Source organism: Buteo buteo, chromosome 6 (genome assembly GCF_964188355.1).
Source record: "Buteo buteo chromosome 6, bButBut1.hap1.1, whole genome shotgun sequence".
NCBI lineage: Eukaryota > Metazoa > Chordata > Aves > Accipitriformes > Accipitridae > Buteo > Buteo buteo.
In genome coordinates, this window is record NC_134176.1 from 26351548 (window position 1) to 26371972 (window position 20425).

Here is a 20425-nt window from a genome sequence, read left to right on the forward strand (position 1 = left end):
CCAAAAATGGCTCTGGGATCAGCTCCACCATCCCACTCAGCCATGAACGCACCCGGCATGGTCAGACCTGGCACACGCTGCCGCAGTACCGAGCTCTGGCCATTGCCCACCGTGGCCTAACCCAGACAGAGCACAGGAGGATGGCATATGTAAACATAACATTTACTGAGAGATACAGAACTGAGTATTATGAAGGACATACATGGATGGAGAGGGTAGCGACACCACTGCAGAGGGTGGCTTGGACCCCCTTCCCAGCATGCCGGGGAAGGGGCCGGACGCTACCAGACAAGTAACACAATGGAGATAACTGTGGCATATGCGTTTGTAACAAACAGACCATCATAACATACATTTCTATGGGATCACATCTAGTGATTATATAAATCCATATAGAGATCGCTGTATAAAAACTTTGTAAAAAATACTTTAAAAAAAGTGTAAAAATGTGCATTCAAAAGCACGGCCGACACGGACAGCTGGGCTGTAAACATTATACTGAGAGTGTGCTTGTGGGGGGCGCCTGCGCCACCGAGCCCCGACAGGCCTGCCCACCGGACGGGGCTGCGTCAAGTGTTGCGGTTCTTGGGTTCGGGTTTCCCTCCGGAGCGTGCGCCAGGACCGGCGGCAGCCTCTGGGCAGGGCACCAGCAGGCACCGCGCGGCCGCCGCTCCTCCGCCTGCGGCCCCTGCTCCCCACAGGGTGCGTGGTCCTCGCGGGACGTTCCGCGGCGGCGTGGGTCCCTGGGGCTGCAAGCAGGCTGAAGGGCCATCATGAGGTATCACAGGGAGGTTGCCCTCACCGGCGCCACTAGCCCTGCTCCCGGGTTCAGCCTCAGAGTACATGGTTGACAGGTTCCTGATCTTCTCTGTCCCTATATTTGTTTGGTCCATAGTTCCCAAGGAAGCCCACTGGGTCCTGGCTGCACCAGGCCTGGGTGCACAGTTCTTCACACAGTACATACATTAGAGACCCCAGAAGATCCTGCGCCACTGTCTCCTCCTCCTGGCCCAGTGCCACCTTCACTTCTTCTCTAGCTGCTCCAGCAGAGGGTTGGCTTCACTCTCGGGCGTCTTGACGCTGTCTGTCCGCACGATGCAGGTGGGACGGTGCCGGTTCAGCATCAGGATCAGCTGCTGCCTCTCCTGTTTCAGCTCTTCTATCTGGGCCTTCAGCTCAGCGTTCATGAGCTCCAGACGCTCGGACTCCTAACGGGACAGAAACACAACCGCATGTGACTTTACTGCCAACAGGACAAGATACAAGAAGAAACAATTTGGCCAACAAGCCATCTCTGCTCAGTGCTGCCCCTCAGCCCCTGCAGCGCAGGAGCAGCCTGAAGACCTGCCAAGGCACCAGCTCCCTCCAGGCAGCGCTTCCCCAGCCCTGCTGCCTTGCGTTACCTAGTGCCACCGCAAGGAAATACACAGCCACCTCCTAGGACAGGTCTCTGACGCACCACAGCAAAACCCCTGCCTGGCTGCTTTCCATGGTCTGGAAGGGTGTTTAGAAACAAACCCGCGTTTAAGTTTTAACCCCCCCATCTACAAGGATCTGCCCTTGTGAAATGGCTCCTTGTGCCCCCGCTGTGCCATTTGCCCATGCCCTACCACCCTTTGCAGAAGAGCAGCGAGGTGCTGCGAGCGTTTTTCTGCCTTGGGGTCATGGCTGAGAGGGCATCTGGCCTCTGAATGGGGAAACCTTCAGGAATTTGGGCAAGGGGCCAGCATGCTGTTGGCTCCTGTCCTGTGCCACACTCCCACAGGTGCTCCTGCTCCAGCACTGAGGCAGGGACAGTATCAGCCCTCTCTCCCCCAAGCCCAGAACCCACCTCCAGCCCTCTCCAGCCCTGGTACCATGGGCACCGGGATGCCACCACACATGGCCACCACTTTCAGCCTCATGGGAAGGGGGCAACGGGCCTGTATTTTCCCAGATAAGGGCACAGGAGAAGGCGAGGCAGAGGGCCAGTTCAGAAGGCAATGTTGCCTGCAGCCGGGGCACCTTTCTAGGGATGTGCCCCCGTCAAGGTCCCCGCTGTGCCCTGGGACAGGTCAGGCCACCCACCCGCTGCAGGAACTCCGTCCTCTCCTTCTTCTTGTTACGACATCGCGCTGCTGCTACTTTGTTTTTCTCCCGGCGCCTTTTCCTCCTCTCCTCTTCCTCGTCCAGCTGCAATGAGAAGGAGAAGCCCAGGTCAGAGACAGCAGGTGTGGGGCCGGGCAGGAGGTAGGGGTGAGAGCCTGGCAGCCCCACTGGTGGCAGGACAAGAAGAGGGGTGGCAACTACCCGCGCCAGTGGCCACCAGCAACATGGTCTAATCCTCACCAGGAACCAGGCATGGTGCCATCACAGCCTCTAACTCCACTCTGTGGGGACATGGGGAGGGAGACCAGTGTGGTACCCACAGCTGGGGACCTGGCTGGCAGGGGACAGACAGCTCTTTGCAGGGCTGCTCCTTCCCTGAGAGAAGGCAGAAACAAGGGGAGTAGAGCCCCATGCCACAAAGACAGGCACAGTTTGTCACACAGACATCTACAGGCACAGCTCCGTGAACATAGTCATTCAAAGCATCACACGTGCAGCCAAGGGCGAGAGGCAGAGAAACCTGAAAGATCCCCCAGCTGGGCCTGGCTGTTCCCCCTTTTCCAGTACATGGGACTGCCTGCTGCAGCTTCAGCGCTGGCCGAGTCACAGGGCCACCACAGTAAGGTGGGGACAGGTCCCACATCCCCTGTAAAGAAGCAGGACATGGCAGTGCCTGCACTGTTCTCCATGACTCAGTTGCTCTGCACTGTCTGACTCAAACCACACAGGCCAGGCCAATAAGCCCTATGGGTTGGAAACCCATAATCAAAGTATTTAGGGATATTTACTACAAAGCCTGTGTAAATGGCCTATGGCATGCTTGCATCCAAGAACCCAAACCAGCTCCTTCAAGAAAAATCTGAGTGCTGGAAAGCCCTGCAAAGTCAGCATCCAGGTTACACTTTGTAGCATGACTAGAGAAGAAAAGGTCCCCAGTGCCTTCATCCACGTTTGGCCTGGGACTCCAAAATTTGAGATGTCATACTGAACTGCCTTGTTCCTATCAACTGATAGCTGACAGCACACATCTTTTCAAATGCAGTGGCAGCAACATTTGCCTTATGAGCATTTCCACAGCCTATGTGCACCTTTTCTAAGGGCAGCTCCAGTCTGAGAAGGCAGGCACATCCTTCCCTTCATCCCTGAGTCAGTGTGGTTGAGGGACACATCTCCTAGATGAGCCTCTCACAGCACACACTATCTAAACACCCTCGTTGCTCTAGCGCCTGGGCTTAGCCAGCTCAAAAGGTAAGTCAGAGATTCCCAATGCCAAGGCCACAAAGTGGTGGTGGCAGTGGGGGGCCACCAGATTACCCCACATGTAGGTACTCCAGCAGTGCCTGCAGGAAACGAGAGCTGCAGGTACCTTTGTCCACGGCAAACTGTGCACGCCTCTAACATTCACTGAGTCCAAAGCCCACTAATCAAAACATCTTAATGTGACGTGCAAGGACAGGATGAAACATCGACTTGGCAGAGTTAAGGTGAAGAGGTACCTTAAAGTAAGCTGCATGACCAATATGCAGCATGTAGCACGCTTTAAAAGACAATGTCCAAGTTTTATAGCACTAATAGCTTTTGCATCTTCTCTACCTTACTTCCCAAGCATTATACCAATGTTGCTATTTTAGCTGGGGCTAAAATATTAAGCAAAGTCAGCACAAGCTATGCACAGACTCCCATAATGTCAGGCTGCCATCATTCCTTTTCCTTTGCCGATGCAGTCCCATGGGGCATCATGCACCACACCTGGGAGAACCAGGATGGGAACTGCACTGATGCCCCCAAGCCCAGTTAGAAATGGCCAGCTCTCACTACACCCATGTACCTCAGATGTGGCAGGTGTTAGCAGAAGTGACCAGCAAGGCTCTAACTCCACGCTCTTCTGCCCTTTCCTCCTGGCAGGACCAGGATACCCTGCAGCAAAGGCACAAGCAGCTCTTACAAAATTTCCACACAGAGTTCAAGAGGAGGTGACATCAGGTTAGCCACCATTCCCCTCCGCACACTTACCAACCACTCATCTACCCCTTACATAGCTTCTCGGCCTTTTAGTTCAAGGACTATTAGGAGGGTGCAGACAGGGGATGTGCTCACAGCTCCAAAGCTCAAGAAACACACCCCAAACTTTCCTGCAAAGTACATCTTGGGTTGTAACAGGAACTGGAAGAGTAAACAGCAACTGCACAAGCCTCACAGTATCCCTGGGAACTGCCTGACACATTTCCATGCCCTGTTGCTCCATTCAGTGAGAATCAAAGAATAAGTGACCTGTCCCTGTCCCCTTCAGCTTCCCCACCACCCCACAGAGGGCCCACCAAGGGGCCACGTCCTTTAGATGGGGTACAGATGCTCAAGGAGCATGACTCAGCACAGATAGCAGCAGCTTGAACTCTTGGCTCTGCTTTTTGACCACAGCTCTTGTAACTTCAAGAAAGCAGGTTTCCCTGTCTCCGCTTCTGCTTGATTTCAGTTCAAAAAAGTAACATGGCCCTGGTGCTGGGGGTTAGGACCCTACTCAGAGACATGAGGAACAGTGATGGTGTATCACCCCACAGCATGTTTCAGTAGCCGATCTCCAGGGGAGCCCTGTGGGTAGAAGGTCTGGGGTTGCCTCCTGAATTGCTTCAGTCAGCAGCATCAGGGACCGAGGTGATCATCAGCCTGAGGGGCAGGGCTCTGTCCCAGAGGGAGCACCCCAGGCAGGTTTTGATGGTGGAGGAGCCTGGCAGCACCTGTCTCCAGCTGCCCCAAGAGGAGGGCAGCCTGCCCAGTGGGGCTGTCCACCACCCTGTGGGGAAGCCAGCACCCAGCACCCACTGGGTGGGTTTTGTGCACCAGGGACAAACACTCCAGTGCCAGGAGACGCTGGTCTCCCAGCACAGCAGAGAAACTGCCTGTGCCCCAGCTTGTGGGGAGCAGCCTGCCCTCCCGGGTGCCACACAGAGCATGGCATGCCAGTACCCAGCATCCCCAGGCTCCAGCTCCCTGCAAGAGGAAAGCAGCTGCAGGCTGCATTGCAAAATTATGCGTGGGCAGCTTCTTGGCTACTCATGGGATAAGCAGCTACTGCTTCAGCTCCCCCAGGCTTTTGCTGCAGAGCCTGTGCCAGGGGCAGCTCCATTTGCTGTCCTCAACTCCTCAGCTTCACAGGCCATGCAGGGGAGGAACCGGCTGCAGGGTAGGCGGCTGTGTGGGGGCTGACAGTGGATTTCCCCTTATCTTTCCTCCACATGGTGTCTCAACAACTGGCTGAAATGACGCTCGGCTCTTCCAGTACCTGCTGCGAGGCAGAGCTGCCCTGTCCCTCTTATGCAGGGGCCAGTGAGACCACATCTCCGTGCTCACCAAGCAAAAGCAGCTGTTGCAGGGCCAGCTCAGAGGTGTCCAAGGTGTCCCAGGAAAGGAGCTGTGCCCAGGAAGACAGGACAGCTACAGACACCCTCTTTCTTCCCCAACCCATGAAGGGAGGTGGGCATTGCACCCCATTTACTGCATGATACTCAGGCCAAGAGCTTGGGACAGCATTTGACTTCAGCTGCCAACCCACGACTACTTTGCCCATAGAGGGACCAAAGCCATTAGCATCGCCAAGGCCCTTCTGATGGCCTCTCGCAGCATCCTAGCCTCAGTTCCTGCCATTGTGGAGCTGCCCAGTCCTTCCCCAGGTGATCTCCATGGGATGCTGCATGAGCTGACTGGACACCCCTTGGGCATGGACCTCCTGCGCAAGGTGATCAGATGGACTTTATCATACCAGTTCTCCCTGCGGGAGTCCACTGCAAGGGGCTGGGGGGAGGGAACTGGCACCATCCCCACAGGTGGGCCTGGGTGCTGTTGAGCTTTTGCCATAAGAGTTTGGCCAAATCAAGTGTCAGCACCATTTGGTGAGTGGGGTGCTCCCTGGAACTGATGTTTTACCCCCTTCAGCTCGCAGCTTTTCGCATCATCTAGCACCTCCTCCTGACGCCTCCAGAGAATGCACATCACCCCATCCTCACACAGCATCATCTGAGGTACCTTCACACAGCAGCAAATGCACTGTTCAGAAGGGTTGTTTATCAGACCTTCTGACAGCAGCCACCACCCTCACTAATGTGGGGCCTCTGAACTGATGGGTTTCCACCTCCGTCTGCTGGCAGTGGGAGGTGCAAACACCACCACTACAGCAAGGGTCAAGGAGTCAAAGACTGGACAACCAAGACATGAGACAACCATGCAAGGAAAATGCTCTGCAACTGTCTCCCAAGTCCCTGCAGCCTGGTTCTGACATGCCAGCCTGTGGTACCGAGCAGAAGCCGCTCATCTTCCCTGTCCCACCAGTCCCAAGGTGAAGCCAGGGCCCCCACCGCAAGCAGCAGGGCAGGGGCAGCCCCAGCCAGCAGCACCTGCGGTGCAAGCTGAATCACCGCTGCCGCTCAGCACCGCTCACCCACACGCCTGGTCCCCACGGGAAAGGCAACACCAACACCAGCAGCACCGAGGGCTCTTCTGCACCGGAGATGGGATGAAAGCATTGCGCAAGCCCTCTGACGGACTGCGCAGCTTCTCCTTTGGGTGCACGCCCCGACCTAGGGACATGTTGGCTGCACCAGACCCCACTCCGCAGGCAGGGTTTGAGTTCAGCCAGCTGCCAATGGTTGCGTGGGACTGGTCAGGTCTGGGACACTGAGGCCACCACTCCCAGCCCATGCCGCAGGGACAGAAATTCAGGCACGGGGAACAGGCAGCTGGTGGAGCAGCTGCCAACACATGTGCACATCACCAAACAGGCAGCATGACATGCTCATAAAACACACTGCTGGCCACCCTGGCAGGAAATCCAAGCACAGGCAGGAGAGACCTAGGCAGGTGCAGGCAACAGCCCTGCAGGGCCATCTGCAGCCAGCAGACCCCAAGACTCACCTCACTTTTCACAGGCTGGGGTCTCTTCCCAAGCTTCACCTCCAGGAACTGGAGCGGCGAGATCATGGCCCCGATGTTGCGGATGTCGGCGTACTTCAGCTCCTCGGTGGTCAGGGCTGTGCTAGGTAGTCCCGTCAAGGGGCCGAGCCCAGGCAGTGCACCAGCCGTCAGGGACGGGTCGGGGATCTGCCCTGGCATCATAGCAGGGGAAACAGCTTCCTGGCCTGGAGGGAGAGTGAGACACAGCCCATTACAACCCAGTTACAAGGCCTCACAACACAGCACAAGCCAAATTTATTCTACAGTCCCATCACCTAACAGGCTGCGAACTAGGGAAAGCAGCCGCTCTTCCCCAGGGATGGCAAAGGCAAGCACTAAGCAGAACCTGGGTGATAGAAACCAAAATATATGAATCCTGCTAAGAAGGATACACTGCTGGTGTGTAGATCAGAAAGGGAAGAGACCTGAAAGGCAAAGCACTAGAAGAACAGGAGCTAGCTGCAATGACAGTGATGTGGTCCCACAGACTACTGCTTTTGGCAGACCTTCCTCAGGGGAGCAGAAGATCAAGGCTTACTCTTAACTAAGTTTTGATTAATGTGTAGGTTATCAGGACAAGAAGAAAATGGCTCAAAGAAGACCACAATATGCCTTAGGCTAGATTTCTTCTGGGCAGGCTCAGCCCGCTGGTCAGGGCTGGGACACGGCACACAGGGACCAGGGATAAAACCACAAGAGAAAAACCTGCCACTGAACAAACATCTCCCAGCACAGGCATGAGGAAGCAAAGGCTGGAGGGGAGGGGAAATGGAGCAATGTGCAAAAGGCTTCTTCTACCAGCAAAGAAAAAAAACTGCAGCTCAACTGAGAATAGGATCAGGACAAACTCTGGCAAGTCACTCATAGGCAGAAGAAAGGGAGTTACCAGGAAACATGAAGGACAAGCAGCTAAGAGATAAAGAAATAATATTATACCTAAAATGGGAAGCCCAGAGAACTGGAGCTGTTCTATCAGCCAAAAAGCAAAGGGAGCAGGTGGTTGTTGGCTACAGCACAAGTACATCCCTGCTTGTGTAACTGGCCTGGGACACTCAGAAGTGACCCAGTTACAACATGCAGAGTCAACTTCTGTCCACACAGCAACCATTCCCCCCCCACCCTCAACTCAACCACATGTTCCACTGCTCGTGCACTGCTCTCCTTGTTCTGCCCAGCCACACCAGTCCCAGCACGCTCCAGGCATCCACCCCATCCTGTCCCTGCACCAGGAGGCACCCATGCAGCGGGGACAGGGACCAGCGATGGCAGGAGAGAGAAATAGGCTAATGGAGTGGACGCAACATCTCACTGAGCAGCTTCCCACAAGCACTAGAGCCAGTCACAAGGCAGGATTCAACGAGCAGTTGGGCAAACTCATGAAAGAGGGGTCCACAAAGGACCATCAGTCTGCACAAACTCCTGGAAGCTCAGACAGCACCAACTGCCAGAGTGAGGAGGTGCATTAAGCAAGGGATAACATGCACTTGCCCTGCTCTTTCCAAAGCATCCACTCTCAGCTGCTGAGAGACCAGGTAACAGGCAACGCAGACTTCAGGGCTAGGCAATACAGCTGTGCCAAGTAGAGGCACCCACGCATTGTCAAGCCAGCTGCCACAGTTGCTCAGCACTTGCCACCTTGGCATGCAAATCTATGTCAGTACTGGCTGAAAACTCAAGTAAAGCTGTATGTGAGACAGGACTGCTGGATCACAGAGTCACAGAACAGTTGAGGTGGGGAGGGACCTCTGGAGATTGCCTGGTCCAACCCCCCTGCTCAAGTAGGGTCAGTGGGAGCAGGTCAAACAGGGTTAATCATGACAAGCAGAAAAGTTAAGGATTTCTTGGCACTGGCACATCTCTTTACGTAGGATATTATTTGGCATATTTGTTCATGTGGAGGAACAGGAGATGAGCGGCAGAAGGGAAGGAAAGCCAATCATACAGGTTAGTCAAGGGTAGAGAGGCTAATGCAAGCTCCACAACTCCCAGCACAGGTGCTGTGCAAGCCATACTGGTGTGACAGACAAGGGGGCTTGCATCAGAGCGCACCTACAAGCTGCAATATGCTGTGAGCTGTCATACACTCTAATCTGCCACCAAAGAGGTCCAGGTGTTAGCACAAGATGTCCCCCAACAGAGTTTGCTCAGCAGACAGCAGCGGTGACCAACGGGACTTGAGAAAGAGCATGGAAAGCAAATGCAAGACCACCATGACCATAAAGAGGTCGCAAGCAGGAATCCAGCCCTCTGCTCCAGTCATCCTTCAGGAGGAGAGACCAGAAAGAATAGAGCAGGCTGGTGCTCAGCAGTGCTGGCTGGTATGCAGGAGGAGGAAGCTGGGCCCAGGGAGGTGATCTGCACAAGAACATTAAAGCCTGAAAAGGAGAAGATGGGAAAGATAGGAGAGATGAGTAACTTCTGAAGCGAAGTGATACTACCTGATGAAATGGACTTCTGCCCATTTGGTGACAGAAGAGAAAGAGAAAATACTTGGTAACGATACTTGACCTCAGAAAAGACTAGCCATCAAATTGTTGAGATTGCAAGGACCTAAACTGATCCAAAATATTTGTTCTTCCATAGTGATCTCTAAACCAGCCAGGTGTAATTCCACATCTGCAGTGGCTGCTGTGTACAGTGTCAGGAGATGCCCACTTGCAGCAGGGCTCTGAAGCTGCACGCTACCTCCCTCCCCTTCCTTTCAGGCCCATACACAGCTAAGATGCTTCACTCCTCCAGAAACCAGGCACCATCCTACCCTAGGCTGCACTCCAGACAGAAAAATGCAAAAAGTTATTTGGGGACTGTGCCTAAATCCCTACCATCTTCCTCAGAGACTGTCCCTCTCCAGCAGGAAAGCACCAGGCCAGTGAGGTGGCATGGCAAAAGAGACGTGACTCCAGAGGCTCTTCCCAGGACATACTGCCACAGGACTCAGCTGTGTGGAGTTAAATTCAGTCTACCATTTTGGGATAGCTGGACACACTGCAGAGCTAGTCATTTCCCAGCTGCTGCCACTAAGACGACATGCTGCAGCACCAGGGAAGAAGCCTGCCAACAGCAGCACACCCTGGGCCAGCTGCTGCACTCCCCCTCCCCAGCAATCCCATAGATGTCCACCCCCAGCTTAAACAGTCTGGGCTTAAGTAAAAATAATTAAAAAAAAAATAGCAAATGAACACCCTTTTGAAGTCTCCCTCCTGCAAATATCACATGTGAGCTGCTATGGCACACACTGATTTGGGGTCCTGACCCACCCTTTCACAGGCTTCAGGCTGGGAACTGACTTGAGCCCAGCACTGGATGCCTAAATCCATTCTGGACTTGGGGGACCTGGTTTTAATTTGTTGTCTTCCATTATGACATCCAGCTGGCAGCACCCAGGTGCTGGGCTGGATAGTCCAGGTCCTCAGCTAGACTGAATTCAGGGTCACTGCAACTTATGAAATAAGGAGGGAGGAGAAATCTGTTCTCCCGACTGTAGGACTACCTGGCCATCAAGCACCCCCCTACACTCCTGAGCCTGGGGCAGCTCCCCAGGGACAACTGGCTAAAGATTTGAGAAAACACTGTGCTTTCTCTGGCCCACTTTTTCTCTCTACGTCTTTGATCTGGTAGCTTAATATGCCTTGAAATAGCCTCTGTACCAGCATGACATCAGGCATAGGTTGGAGTGAAGGAGCTGGCCCAGTACTTAACATGCTCTAAAAACTTACCCTAGATCCAGGGACTGCACTGCCAAAGCCCACATCACACCTGCATCAGTGTAAACTAAATCTAAAGCTGTTGCAACCAAAGCACCAGGAGCCACCTGGAAGAACATGAACCTGCACATTAAGATGAGCTGAGAAGTAGGTGGGAAAGGGGGAAGTGACTTCTACAACCAAGATCTTGCTCAGGGGTCGGGAAGCTCAGGAACACATTGAGAGCTGCCAAGAGTCAAGCTGAGTTAGACCTTGGAGAGGAACGTAAAGCCATTCCCAGCAGGGCTATAACCATGGAAATGAGAAGGGAACAAGGAGAGATGCCATCCCCCTCTGCAGAGCAGGGATGCAGTGACAGATCACCCTGCCCAGCCCTCGATGCCCCTCAGTCCCAGGCACTGTCACTCCCAGCCGATTGGAGGGACTCTCTTGTTCCACAACTTTCGCCTCTTCCTCCTGTAAGAGAAGCTTTCCTTTCATCCCAAGTCCCAGATACTTTCACCTTCTTTTCTGGTGAATGCTAGAGGTAAGAAGTTGTATTTCAATCATGTCAAAAAAGCCAAGGCATGTAATTCTGTTTAATACTTTGGTCTTCTTCCCGAGGCCATTACCCTGGAAGACATTGATATGCCTGCCTATAGCTTCAGCATATTTCTACCACGTTTGCATGGTAGGGCAGAAATAACTTTGAAGTTCAAGATCTGAGTTTGACTTTTAAGTTGCAGCTTTTCAATAGCCATGTCTTGCTGGATTGGGTGAATACAGCTGGTGCCTTGCCAATTCCTAATTCCTTTCTGGATATTCCCTTGCAGTGTTTATTATTTCTAAGGCACTTGAACCAACTCACTTCTGTATTCCTTCACTTTCTAACACAGTGCTTTAGCTGGGATTCTTATTAGATTTTTTTCTTTTCATAACTGATTATTAACACAGTCTTTTTTTCCTCAATGCCGGGCAGTCTTTCAATGTCCCCTTACACGAGCCGAGAAACGTTGTGTCTTCAGTAAAACCTAGCTTTCTGGTCTCCTGCGGCTGAACCACACAATTCCTGCATTGTATCAGCTATGCTGTTTCACATAATGAAGCCAACAGCAAAGCAAAGCAGCGAGGGGAAAGAGAACGTGCAGTCTTACATCTGACACTGGGATCTGCATGACGCCAGCTGCTCAAGTTTACATTCGCCGTAGCTGTGGCTTCTGCGCTGATGCTATTCATCATTTCATGCCACGACATCAAGATGCTCCAGAGTGAATTATGAGACAGAGAAGGCTTTCTTAAAACTTCAGTTCAGCGATGAGCAGCTTGTGTCATTCAATGCTCTCTTCAACAACTATCCTCACAGCAAAAATCTGGTCAACACGTGATTTCATGGGTCAAAATTCAGTTTGCATTTCCTTAGCTTTGCCTCTATACTCCCCTTGTTCCGGTTAAAATGCTGTAACACAAGACTTGACCTCTTGCTGAAATGTCTGTAAACCCTCTTAATTACTACAGTCACTTTTGCATCCTTGCTTTGGCACTGTTCTTGTTGTGGTCTTGGTCAACCTCAGTTATTTTATTTAGCAGTCTCATCCCCAAAAAGCTGACAACAGTACAGCTTCCTTTGCTCACCTTGGTTTTGCTGCATCTTTCCCATCAGTGATGAGTGTTTCTGTGCTTTGTCCCCCAGTTATGTCCTTACGGTCAACAGTCTGTGACACTGGTTGATTTAGTAATTCTTAAAGGCAGCACCCATTACTCATAGTTTTTCTCCTATTGCCAGGGTCTGCTATCTTCCGGAGCCTGTGACTTAGTGAGAAGAAGCTTTACTAAGTTGTTACTGTCCCATACTGTTGCTCAGCTTCCTCAGTGAAACTGTCCCTGCATACCCTCCTATTCTTTCTCCTGCAGTTCTAATCTTCATTTGCTTGGTTGTTTTTTTTTTTTCCCCATACTGGTTTTGCTGTAGCTTTTTCTGGGGACTCTTTTTGTTTGGTTGTTTTGTTTTTTTTTTTAAGGAGCTGATGTTTGCACAGCAGTTATGGCATAAATCTAACGTGTGTAGGCATAATCCACGTAACCCAGTGTCCCCAGGGGCTTGTACTCCAGTTCCTAGCCTGTATTCACACCCCTCCTGCCACCTCTTCAGTGCTATTCTTACCCACAGACTAAAACTGGCACAGGAATGCCTACCTGTGCTGAAACCATACATTCATTTCCCTGTGCAGAAATGGCCTTACTTTGTATCCACTGTTCCCCCAGGACCATCCTATGCATCCTCACTTACCCAGAGGTGCTGTTTGTGTCTTTATAAACCCAAAGCAGTTGCTGCTGCTGTGTCAACAGTATCATCATGCAGAGAGGACCACGACAACCCAAAGCAAGCTCCGACAGTCACACTTCAATTTAAATTGCCATTACTGTCTTATCTCTGTTGTCAGCTTCCTTGGCAAGTGAGGGCTGTTTGCAACCTTATTTTCGATTTTACTGTCTGTAAATCATGGTTTCTTCCAACATAAGGTATTTTATACTGTCTGACATCTGCAATAGTTGATCCAAGTACCCTTCCAATGCTCAGAGAGCCAGTCTAGCACCTAATACTGCCAGCCAGCAGATTCTGACACTCTGTAAATATCAGCATGTTTCTCTTTTGCCCATGTTAAGTGCTGCACTAAGGCAAAGTCTGTCCTACCAGCCCTTCTCCATGCTGCCTGAAAAAACAAGGCCATGCTTGCCTGTTGTCCTCTCACTCCAGGCTCGACCTGGGTACCTGCCATTACTTGTCAGCTGCCACACATCGGACCACTGCCAAAGTCTGCAAGCCACCATACAAGCAATCTTTGATCTCCTCATCAGTGTGTTAGCACTTAACGTACTATTGCCATTTGTATGTACTGTCTTGGAGCACTTAAGTCACAGCAATTAGCCTTTCATCTGCTCCTTGCCAACAGGCAATAATTCTGCTGTGGAGATCAAAAGTAATGCTACCATCCATGAGAAGCAACTTCTGGTTCCTTAGATTTTACTATGGCTTTATTGTCATTTTTTACTTTTTTTAGCTCCTGGCTATCAAGTTCGCTCAGCCTGCATGTCATACATTGCATCTTTCTAGTTCCTTCTGTTGGCAGAAGGATGATTTATATGAAAGCCCTTTCCTGACATCCCAACTTCTCATGCCCCAAGAATGTAACTTCCTAAACAAAGACAGGGCAGTTGCCTATCACTCCTTTGAAGCACAGAGCCACTTGCTTTTTTTCTATCTGGACTCTTCTGGCTGGGGAGACTGCAGTATGCTGAGGGTCACTGGAGCCTACAGATCTCCCTCCACTTCAAGGTTCAGCCCCCAGTGAGTGCCACATTAAGCACAATGAAGTTGAAGGCAGAAAGCCACTACCCCATATTCCCAGTGCCACAAGTACCTAGCCATGCAACTACAGTTTTCTTCTGTTGTCTAAAACGCAATACTCTCCCATTGCCACACAAATGCCATCTACTCTAGAGGAGTCTGATGTATCTAGTTTTGATTAGTACCTTACAGCAGGTCCCCCCATCTCCTGTCTAGCTTCTTCTGGTCTGCATTGTTAAAAGCAGTAACTTGCAGTGCCAGAGCCGAAGGCCATGCTGATCAGTATCAAAGTTATTTGCCAACCATCAGAACACAGCAGCAGCCAAGCCCTTTGGTTGTAACCAGTCTTTTCAGATACCCATGCAGTAGTGCTGGCAAACATGGACTTTAACAACAGCCACTGTGCATTCATTCATTCATCTGCTGAACCTGCTGATGCCAAGGAACCCACCACCTGTAGTGTACTGAAGAGCTGCAGTGACACCCACTGGGAAAAAACTGTGCATGCCCTCTATTTACCAAGGACCTAACATAACTTAGTGTTTTATGGCATCAGGGAGATTCCCCTTTATTTAAAGGCCAGTTTAAGGCATGATCACAGCATGGCTTACCAAGTGCACTGAGCTGCAGCATGCCACTTCAGTATGCTAAGACACCGTAGTACCTCACTCCCTCCACACTCCACTTCCATCCCAAGAGGAAGAGATAGCTCCTACAACCAGGCCCTGAGTTTGCAGGGCCAAAGAACCATCTGTGCCCTTCCCACAGACAGCCCCAGCTACTACCCTTGCTGTTCCCTTCCTCCCACAAGCAACCCCACATGGTGGGAGAAGAGCTGCAGGGTTTGTGAACGCCCGTACATGTAATGTCCTATCCCTAACTCCCAAGCTCCAGCAAGTGAACTGCAGGGCCACAATACTGAAGAAAGGAAGGAGCTGTGAAGGACAGTTGCTGGGGAGATGGAAGTCTAAATCCATTTTGTGAGTGGGAACAGTCTGGCTCAGTCCTGCACATCTAGTTTCACACAGATGGCATGAGGAACATCCGAGTCATTCGCAGACAGAAGGCTATGAAAACCTTTCTGGAAACCCGAATGCAGAGAGCCTTGCTGCCTCCCGCTTCTCCATCAGGGAGGCACGCAGCTCCCTGCACTGGACCCACAGGGCAGCCTGGAGCGGGCAGCCTCTCCTCAGCAGAACTGCAGTTTTGCAGCCCCCCACGCAACTGAGTCCCACCATCAGGCCCCCACACCTGCCTGTCTGATGCTTTCTCTCCTTATCCCCATTCTGAGGAGGGGGGATTCTGGTCCTCCAATCCTCAGCTTTAGAAATACCTCCTCCCCCCCCCCCTCCTTTGCCATTAGCAAAGCAGTCAGCTCACAGTCCTTTTTCCCTGAGCATTTTCCTCCATACCTTCACAGGGTAGTAAAAAGCTCTAGTTTAGCATTACACTGCCCCCACTACTGCAATGCAGCGATTGACTTGTAAGCAACCTGTGACAGCAGGGTTTTGTACAGCACCTAGCATAGCAAGGCTCCTCTATTGCAATAATTAATTGCAATAACTGCAAACAATTGCAATTAATTATCACAGTATTACTATTAGAGATTGCAATTAATTATTTGTGGCAGACGTAATAATGCTGCACCACCCACTGGACGGCAGTACAGAGCAGGAAGGTAAAAGCTATCCTATTTCTGCTTGAAGCAGCTCAAAGGGATTTGAGGAGGAAGGAATATCCTGGTCTGAGCTAGGCTGCAGCTCAGACACTGAGGCTAACGACTGACTTGCTGAAATCCCCCAGGACGTTCCGTGACCACATGTGGTCAGGGCTGGAATCTTCTTCAAGAAGACAACCCTACTCCAGCACAGAGCTCTGCCCTCAGGGGCCAAAGATGGCCTCAATGATGAGAGGCCCCCCCTACAAACTCCTCAAAATTATGCCCTGAATGCCAGGGTCATCCACAAAGACCTCTAATCCATATAAAGACCACCTCTGGCTAGTTTGCAACAGCCCTGCTCAGCTGAGAGGCCCATATAGACCTTCAGCTCCCTGGCTGCGTATTAAAATAGCCTGCAATGTTTGGATTGATACTCTGGACAGTCTGAACAACTAAGAAATCCATGCAAGCAGCCAAAGATAGAGGGCATCAGGTTTGCCATGCCCCCCAATCCTTGCTGCACTGGCACTGCAGGACACATGCAGGCTGGCACAGGGTCCATGCCACACACCAGGGCCAGGTCCACAGGGAACTGCCTACTGCAGTGAAAAGAGCCTCTCAACGGCTTCACGCTCAAGACGCTGCGTGCTGCCAAGTACCTGGCCCAGGCAATGCAGCTGAAGTAGCAAACACTAGCACAGGGAAGGAGACAGCAGAGCAGATGCTCAGTCCTGCCTGCGCTTGAGCAGCCTAGCTGGACGCACTGCTCGGATGGAGAGGGCAGGAGGAGGAAAGAGGTGTGAGGGAGTACCTGCTCTTCCTTGGCAAGGACTGCAGGACAGAGACCTTTGCATCCTGTAAGGACAGAAACGCTCAACGGTCAACCGTGAAGAGGAGGGAGAAGCATCCATAGGTGTCTCAGCAAGGAGACAGAGGCAGCAACCTGCACATTAACTCTCAGCAGATCTTGTTAATCCCCCAGACCCCAGGAACCTGGGACAACCAATAGCTGCTTGACATAGGGACGGTTTGGACGGCAGGTCCCGCACCCACCCACTCACCCCGCAGATGGGCAGGTTTTTGGTTTTTTTAAATCCCTAGGAGTCATACTAAGAATCCGACCTCCAACAACTGGCATTCCCAGATGTCCCCACACAAGCACTCACCAGCAATTTCCCAGCGCAGACTCTGGCAACAGCCTCCAGATAGAGTTTTTCATGCAAGTTTTCTCGAAACTAGCTAAAAAATCCTGGTCTGAGCTGCAGAAGCATTTGTTTCTGCTGAGCTCTCGGAGTCCAAACACACACACACGCACACACACACACAGTTTGGCAGTGGTTGTGTTCCAGGGCTGGTAATACAAGCCATGGAGCAGGCTGCCAAGACAAGCAAGAGAACGAGCCAGGCCCCGTTTCATTGGCCACCATACGCTGCATATGGCCCTGGAACCAGCCAGCACAGTGTTCTCACCCTCCTTGAAGGCATAGGAGACCCTGTGTTTTCAAATACACCTCCACAGGGCCTTCATTAAAGGAAAATGGAAACATAACGTGGCTCTTGCTCTCTTGGTATTTCTCCCTTTCCCCCAATTTGCTCTCAAACCCATTTCCCTCCCATGGAAAAAAAGAAAAGCGCCTCCTGGAGCAGACCGTGCAAAAGAATGCAACTTCCATTCAACTCCATGCCTGACTGCTAAAGCGGACTCGGGACGGGGCGGTGGGGGAACCTCCAGGGCCCCTTTCCTTCCCAGGGCCCCGCGGGCTGGGGGCACGGCTCACCGCAACGCCAGCCCTCCCCGCGGCACAAACCCGGCGGCCGGAGGGACTCCGGACCGCTCCCTCCCCTGCGCGCCCGGCCGACAGGTGAAGCGGAGGCAGGGGAGGGCACCCGGCAGCGGGGAGAGGCCGCTCCCCGCCGCCCCGGCAGCGGATCGGGGCGGGGGCGGCAGCCCACTGCCAGGCACCCCCGCGAGGCAGCCCCAGCCCCCGCGCGTAGCTGGCTGCGGGGGCAGCAGCCCTGCCCTGAGCCCCCCCCCGGGCCGCTCCGCCCCGGAGGGTCTCCCCACACCTCCGCGGTGCGCCCGACCGCTGGCAGCCGGGCCCCCCCTCCCCGCCCGGGGCGGGGGGGGGGGCAGCGCCTTGCCCGCCGCCGCGGGGTGCCGGGATGCTCCTCCGGGCGCCCCCCTCCCCCGCCGCCGCCCGCGATCCCGGCCCGCCCGGCGCCCCCCCCCCGCCCCCGCCCGCGCCCGCACCCACCGTGCAGGGGGACCGGGCTGCCGGGGTGCCCGCGGGGCCCGGCCGCAGGGGCCGGGCGCAGGCTGCAGGCTCAGCCCCGCCGCCTCCGCCGCCCGGCTGCGCGGCGCTGCCCCGACCCCCGGGCCCCGCCGGGTGCCGATGTCGCCGGTGCCGGCCGCCGCCGGGGCGCCTTGGCCCGCCGCCGCCGCCCCCCACCGCCCCGGTGCGCGCCTCCCGCAGGCTGTGGCGGGCGGCGGGGTGGGTTGCATCAGCCCCGGTTATATAGCGGCCCCTGGGCTGCGGGGAGGGGTCGGGAATGCGGAACCGGCCGGGCTGCCAGCGCCACACGTCAGGGAGGGCGGGGGAGCGCGGCCGCGGGGCGGGGAGCGCCGCGCAGGGGTGGGACCAGCCGGGGCACCGGCACCCCGCACCCCGGCACCCCGCGCCCCACAGCCCGGCGTCCCCGCATCCCGCACCTCGGGACTCCGCACCCGCCACCCCTCGGCACCCCTGTGCCCTCCCAGCAGGCGGCCCCTCCGCACCCCGGCACCTCGCACCCCCGCCCGGGTGCGGGCCGCCCCCCGCGGTCCTTTCCGCGCTCTCCCCCGCTCTCCGCTCCGCGCCCCCCGCCCCCGCGCACGCCAGGACCCGGTCCCGGGCAGCCCCGGCCACCCGGCCCGGTGCCGCCGCAGCCCTGTCCGGGCCAGCCCGCAGGGGCAGGCTGTGTGCGGAGCCCCCGCTCCTCGGTCCTGCACCTGGGAACAAGGAGGCAAAGGGCCAGAGACAGTGGCCGGGGCCCCCCAGCGCCCGCCCCACCTCACCCAGGGCAGCAGAGACACAGGGGCAGGGAGGGCTGCAGGGCAACCCCGCTGCCCTGCGGGAAGCGAGCTCCTTCTCATCTCATCCCACCCCCGGCTGGCCTGCTCACGCCCCACATGATGCTGTCTCCCCTGTACACGGGTCAAGGGCTGTCGGCCCCAGCTCTGCCAGTCCTTTGACTGGGATGGAGAGGAGCCAGGAGGAAGCAGGGGGGGTTCAAGGCTCCCCTGCCCGGCTGCTTTGGTCTTCTTCCCTTATTGTCACTGGGACATCCCAGGAGGGACATTGCCCGGGGCACAGGCGTGCTCATGGTGCCCCGTGCTCTAGCACCACGGTGTCAGGTGGAGATGGGGGAGCAGAGGGCAGACTGGGGCCTTCCTGATAACTTATTTGCATGGATTTGAATTGTCTCCTTCCTCTTTCTCCCTAACATTGGCCTCTTCCCACCTGCATCTGCCAAACTGTTCTGGGAAGCAAAGCTCTACACAGCCGCAGGGCCATGCTGGACCTGCCACAGGTACTGCATGCTCCAGGGCTGTTGCTCCTAAAGCATTTCAGGACAGAAACACTTCTTTTTCTTTCGAAAGAAAAAATACTAGAGTGGTTAACAAAACCGCCGGGCTGAGCGGCACTACCCAGCTCCCTCTGCCTGAGCCTATCCCCAATGGAAATGGGGAAAGAGGAGAGACGTGTCTTCCAAACAGGATGAACCACAGTGAGGTCTCACGACCAGCAAATTCCTCTGAGACCTCTTGTGTGTCCCTGTGCCCTGTGGGCAGGTCATTACAGACAAGAGGAGTCTGTCATGGAGCTGAGCAATACTGCCGTCTCTTTGGCCTATCCTCCCCACCTACCCAGCTGCACAGAGAGGCACCATCCACCCTACCTTGTGTTCCTTCTCCTGGCTTGTCAGTCATTGTTTCTTTTCGGCATTCACCAATTTCATTTCTTTTCACCACAATTCATGCTATTCATCATCCACAATGTCTCACCGCCAGCACTTCCAGCCTTGTCCTCTTCATCTGTGTCTCAGCCAGAGAAAGAGAATTCAGCTGGAGACCTGGGACTGAGCAGGAACAGGGGACCAGAAACACTGCGTTCAGTATAGGATGTACTTTGCCCAAGTTGTCCTACAGAAGTAGGTGACAGCCAGGCTCGGCAGGATACTGCACACATATCCTCATTCCTACTCTCCTCATGCTGTTGTTCTTTTACCTTTTTGTTTTCAGAGAGGCAGAATACTTTCTCTACACCTTTGCAATAAAAACCCCCAATATTTCTTTAATCTTGGCAGCTCATCTTGGGGGGAAGGGAGAAGTACGACCTGAGATGTATTTTTCCCCTATGCATTCCTTCACCTTCCTATATCAGATAGGACAGACTTTTCTAGTGCCTCAAGCTGGAGGGATCCCAGTGTGGCTGACACACAATATCTCTCTCTAGCAATTCAGACAAGTTGCCTTCAGGGCACAGCAGCTCCCTCACAACTGCTGTGTCCTGAGGGAAGGGAGAGGGAAAACCAGGGGGATTTCGGAGGAGGCTGATGACCTGGCTGAGCAAGGTCCAGTCCAGCACATGGTTCCTCCTGCAGCCCTTCCCTGCCCTGGGGAAGGTGGGAAAGTGCCATTTCCCCTTCTCCACTGGGGGCTGG

At 54.0% G+C, this 20425-nt stretch overlaps 1 protein-coding gene across 1 annotated transcript; it reads right to left on the reverse strand.

Moving 5' to 3' along the window:
* Nucleotides 1-1021: 1021 nt before the first annotated feature.
* Nucleotides 1022-18215, reverse strand: JDP2 (Jun dimerization protein 2). The gene is made up of 4 exons (XM_075030142.1): nucleotides 17977-18215; nucleotides 6994-7217; nucleotides 2068-2172; nucleotides 1022-1208 (listed from the first exon to the last, which is right to left on the reverse strand). Exons 2-4 carry the CDS (start codon nucleotides 7192-7194, stop codon nucleotides 1023-1025), a joined length of 492 nt encoding a protein of 163 aa, XP_074886243.1. The 5' UTR covers nucleotides 7195-7217; nucleotides 17977-18215; the 3' UTR covers nucleotide 1022.
* Nucleotides 18216-20425: the final 2210 nt, after the last annotated feature.

Excerpts from the sequence above, each read along its gene's own strand:
- JDP2 (XM_075030142.1), bottom strand. The coding sequence starts at position 7,194 with ATGATGCCAGGGCAGATCCCCGACCCGTCCCTGACGGCTGGTGCACTG. Across the intron at positions 2,173-6,993 it reads CCCAGCCTGTGAAAAGTGAG|CTGGACGAGGAAGAGGAGAG; the intron begins GTGAGTCTTGGG and ends TTCTCATTGCAG. Across the intron at positions 1,209-2,067 it reads GGACGGAGTTCCTGCAGCGG|GAGTCCGAGCGTCTGGAGCT; the intron begins GTGGGTGGCCTG and ends CTGTCCCGTTAG.